Source organism: Scatophagus argus, chromosome 20 (genome assembly GCF_020382885.2).
Source record: "Scatophagus argus isolate fScaArg1 chromosome 20, fScaArg1.pri, whole genome shotgun sequence".
In the NCBI taxonomy this organism is placed as follows: domain Eukaryota; kingdom Metazoa; phylum Chordata; class Actinopteri; family Scatophagidae; genus Scatophagus; species Scatophagus argus.
In genome coordinates, this window is record NC_058512.1 from 16,867,818 (window position 1) to 16,872,986 (window position 5,169).

General features: G+C 38.5%; 1 protein-coding gene across 1 annotated transcript; it reads left to right on the forward strand.

The window, feature by feature from the left end:
- Nucleotides 1-959: 959 nt before the first annotated feature.
- LOC124052035 (protein PRRC2A-like) lies at nucleotides 960-4,754 on the forward strand. Its single transcript, XM_046375903.1, has 3 exons — nucleotides 960-1,093; nucleotides 2,009-2,087; nucleotides 2,659-4,754. The coding sequence occupies exons 2-3, from the start codon at nucleotides 2,028-2,030 to the stop codon at nucleotides 3,115-3,117; spliced, it is 519 nt and encodes a 172-aa protein (XP_046231859.1). The 5' UTR covers nucleotides 960-1,093; nucleotides 2,009-2,027; the 3' UTR covers nucleotides 3,118-4,754.
- Nucleotides 4,755-5,169: the final 415 nt, after the last annotated feature.

The following is a 5,169-nucleotide window of genomic DNA, read 5'->3' on the forward strand; positions in this document are numbered from 1 at the left end:
GAGTTTTTATTTTTTTTGATCCATTCTGAGGTGTTTTTGTGTGTGTGATTTTCGCAAGGAGAAGAGAGAATGACGAAGGATAAAGGTGTGATGAAGTAACACAGTGGCGCCACATGCACGTAGGCACAGGTCTGATCAAAGTGTTGCTCCACTCTGACTCGACTGCGACATTCCTCTGACTGTTCAGCACTCCCACATTCAGACTGTGTGTTCACTCGTGCTTCTATCACCACTTTCGGACTTCCGACCCAATTTGAAGTTTCTCGTTCACGTCCTGTCGTCATGTTAAATCTCAGTTTTCTTTTCGTTTTTATACTCGCTATGTGTACTCCTTTTATGTAGCACCATGTAGCATTCCAGAGGAACATTGTTTCATTGCTCTATGTACTACATATACAGTATATGGTTGTAATGACAATAAAAACGCCTTCACCATGACCATGATCCAATTCTTTCTGTCTTAAATATCTGTACATAGCAATTATTCTGTGGTAATATTTGGCAAAGATTATGGTTACAGTTAAAAAAAAAAGGCAAACATTAGCCTATAATAATAAAGACTTGCTACATGTCCATCCACTATAGTTTACTAGGGTTTACCCTCAAAAACCTCACTGACATGCCATTATAAATTCATGCAGCCAAACACCATTCAAATCCCTAAAACTTCATTCTTAATTTTAGCGGAGATCCTAGAATTTTCAAAGCCATCAAACACGTAAGGCTTATTTTAAAAACATCTGTGCCAATAAAAATACACAACTCTTTAAACAAAACAAATAACAGTGCCGTTGATTCAGCCTGTGGGTTATTGTAAGTATGGGGTTCCCCTTTGACCAAGTAGAATCACACTTCCTCCTAGCCCCAGGCAACCAAATCTTGCCCAGTCCTCCCTCTCATGGCCTCCTGTTTGTCCCAGCCCAGCCCAGCCCAGCCCAGCCCAGCCTCTCTCTCCCAGCAGCAGATATAAGCAGCAGCCAGTGGTGAATGGATGTCAAACTGAAAGAGAGAGTAACCACAGCTGTGCAGTATCCCACAGATTCTATTGAGATTATTGAGAATTCAAGAACAGATCAGGTGCTACAGAAAACTAGTAAGTTGTTTTTCTTTCTTTTTAAACTTACAACAAGAAGTTTTTAACTTGTTATCAAAGTCTGAATTTAATACTGATGCCTCTTTACGACCTACAGAAGGAAACAAAACCATCAGCAAGGAGATTGGCTATTTCCATCTAGTTATCATTGATGAGTGTTGGTTTTGATTCCCCATGCAATCAGATGGAACAACTTACAGGCTGCGTACTGGAACCATCTATGTTTACATTTTCCCAGAAATGCTGTGATTATGACTAATCATAATCGAGGGGGGGGGTCAGTAAAGAGAAAAAGATTTGAACAAAGAACAAAAGAGGCTAAGAAGGTTGGAGCACAGGCGGAAACACAAGCCAACTCTGGTTGATCATTCACCAGATGGAGAGAACTGAGAGAAAATGATTCAAAAGGGATCCTGAACTGGCTCTCTTTGTCTGAGAAAAAACATGCAATATGAGGAACGCTGAACTTTCTCAAAAAAAGTACAATTACCAACCAAATCCAGTTTTTGTAAGAATACAGGTAACACAGGTAGAGTGGTAGTAAAGCTCACCTTGTTTCACCAATGTCTTCTTACAGTTATTAGTTATCTTAAATAGCCACAATGTTACCTTATCACTATGTACCCTTAAAACATGTACGCTTAAAAATATAAAAAACAAAAATATGTTATGTATTTCTGTCACCCACTTCCAAAAAAAACTACACATGCTAGTCAGATCAAGACCTTGGCAACACAGGACATTTCTGCACACACTGGTTTTCCTATGGGAGTCCCTGTAGATGTATTGATCTCAACAAGCATGTGGATATCTTTTTAAAATACACAGATGTCTTTGTTTCCGTTACATGAAATGCTTCAAAGCAACGTTCCAGTTTAAATCTCAGTTTTTTTGTTTGTGATTTCCTTCCTTCAGAGACAAGAACCAATCACAGATGGAGCTTCTCACAACCACCCTCATCATCGTCCTCCTCACAACAGCCTCTGCGAAGCCGGTAATCTAACCACAAAGTTGCACATGAACGTTCCATCATCCTCCCACGCTGCTCTTTCTATCACACTGACTGTGCTGCAGTTTTTGTACACATTAACACTTCAACATATTGGATGTCTTATCTCTGTCAACAGTATAATTGCTGTACATTTATTGATGCATGCCTGCTTTACAGTTTTGATTCTAATGATTACTTTACCTTTACTGTGGTGACTCCTAAAGAGTTTTTATCCCACTACCTGTAAGCTAACAATGTAGAGTACAGATACTGAAGTTTATTTCAGCCAACATTTTCCTGTCGCGATATGTAACATCATAACCTCTAGAAGAGCTTTTGGTTGTTGCTTAATTCCTACCCATTCCATCAAGTTGTGTTTATGGCTGCTGTGAAGTTTGCGACCCCATTTACTTGAATACGTGGTAAAATGATATAACTTACAAACACAACACAAAGCAAAGCAGGTGGAGGTGTCTTCATTTGCTGATGGTACATCAGCAGCACCAGGCGTGCTTGTTGAAAAAGGGGTGAAATGATACTCAGACTTCTGTTTCAATTGACATTCCCTCCACAGTTTGCTTGGCGACAGAGTTATGATGCTGACATCCCTGACAGGAAACAAGGATGGATGAACAGGTTTACGTGGTCTCGTGGTGAATCCTCCCGCTACAAACACTCTTCTTCAGAATCAGATCAATCACTGGAGTCGGGGGAGTCTAGAGAATCTTCAGAAAGTCAAGCTTCAGACGAGTCCTCTGAGGAAGTCCTCATCATCGATCAGACCACACCAGTCATGAGCACCACTGCTGTGTCGGCCATCACTACAGGAGCTGTGAGTACGGTCACCCCAGAACCAGGCACAGCGAGCACAGATGAGCCAAATGTTACACCTCCGCCAGCAGCAACACCTACACCTGGTGTTGCCACAACACCTACACCTGGTGTTGCCACAACACCCAACATCGTGACTCATTGTGTTACTGAGGAAATTCCAACAAAATCTCCTATCACAGAAAACAGAGGAGACAACTAAGCAACTGTGATCCCTCTTAACAACAAACAAGCACAATTCTATTCAAAATGTGCCATTTTCAGGACATTTTGAGTTGTGAGAATTAAATCTTATCATTTCAAGAATCAAAAAGGTTATTGTACAGATAATCAGTGGAAATCATTTTTTTTCTTTAATATATCTTCAATAGCTAGCTTTTCTTTGGTTTTTCTACTGCTTTGTGGCAATTTGAAAATTGTTTTTCCATCAGTAACATATAAATGCTTGAAGAAGCAGCTGGCAGGTTTCTCAGTTAATAGGCCAACAGCAGTGGAGGTCTCCCGCCCTGTTTCCAAATTTAAATGTTCCAGTAACTTACAATGATGTTTACAGACAGAAAGTCTTTGGATCCACAGATTTCGATTCAGCCGCACTAATCAAGCAGCTCCACCCAATCACAGCACAACCCCAGAAAATGTCTCTACAACTAAACTTTAAAGTTTCATGTTCAGGCCAGTAATATTGTTCTAAGGTTTGGACATTCAAAGTAAAAACAGTCTCACCACTGGCTTACAGATTCACAGTTTTAATGTTTGATGCCACTGCTGGTTATCTAAAGTTGAATGTTCAGTAACACGTGTCTGCACATATTAATAGATTATATTAATAGGGGCATTATTGAATACTTAAATACGTACATTGTTGTTATATATTGTTAAAAATCAACAAAATAAATTTGACAATGTGTATTTATACATATATATATATATATATATATATATATATATATATATATATACGTGTGTTATTTGGTTTTGAATCCACCTTCAGATGTATTATTGATATAACATTTTTTTGTTTGTTCAGTTTTTCTGTTGATGATATCCAGCATTTTAACCACTAAATGGTGATGTTGCAAAGCAATTTTCACAGAGGAAGGACAGTTTTGAAAAATGATGTATAGTGTCATGAAGTAATCTATGGCTCTGTCATGTTACACCTCAAGTATTAACTGGCTAGGAAAATAGAAGCAGGCTACTTCAGTGGATCCAGTGTGCCAAATAAAAGTTGTACAAAAAGTATTATCAGTATTAGCAGAGCAGATCTATGTGGAAGATCTATGTGGACAATCTATGTGGAAACTCAGTGTTTCCACATAGACCTTCAGTGTTTCCACATAGATCCTCAGTGTTTCCACATAGATCTGCTTCTGAAATACTATTTAAAGTGATTTTCTCAAGCTTGAGCCTGTGCAATAAATTTGTTGAAATGTAAAAGATAGAAGTAAAGGCATAAGTAGATAGACAAGTATCATTACATAATGAACTGAAATCTGATGCCAAAAAAGTCAACCTTCTGTATGAAGCATCCAGAGTATGTAGTCCACAGTCTGCAGACCATGGAGGGCGTGTCCTGTTTGTCTTTTTTGCTCTCATCTATTGTCTGTACATGCTGAAGAAGAAGAGTTATTGCCATAGTGGGTTGTTTTAATTATGGGCTATCTTTTCCCAAATTAAACATGACTTAGAGGGCTGAAGACAATACCTTAATGGTGGTTTGCATGGTCTTAAACATGTGTTGTACTTCATTGTGTTGAATTGAATTTGCTGTGCATGATTGAATGTTTTGTATACAGTATTGATTTTTCTTCTCATGAAAAATAAAGTATCTAAATTAGACTGAACTTGTCATGTTTGTAAAAGTAGACTGAGTTAAGACTAAGGTTTAAAGGGTTTTTAAACTTTCTTGGCTTATGATGATGTTTACAAAGTTGTAATTGTGCTGTATTGCTAACATTAGCAAGCAGCTTTGCCTGCTAATACAACCTAACATCCATCCATCCATTTTCTATACCGCTTATCTGTCTATCTGGAGCTGGAGCCTATCCCAGCTGACTACGGGCGAGAGGCGGACAACCTAACATTATCAAAATATAAAAGTTATTTTATTTTAGGCATTTAGGCATTTTAGACAGTTTCAGGAAAAGAACAGGAGACAGTGTAAGCTGTCTAAAGGGGCCCAAGAAGTGACTGAAGGTTGTATGCATCAACAGTAATCACAAAAACACAAAGTAACTGATAAGGCTGTCTGAGG

What these genes read in the sequence shown, in the direction of transcription:
- LOC124052035 (XM_046375903.1), top strand. Translation starts at nt 2,028, where the DNA reads ATGGAGCTTCTCACAACCACCCTCATCATCGTCCTCCTCACAACAGCC. An exon ending in CAACAGCCTCTGCGAAGCCG is followed by an intron (nt 2,088 to 2,658) that starts GTAATCTAACCA and finishes TTCCCTCCACAG; the next exon opens with TTTGCTTGGCGACAGAGTTA.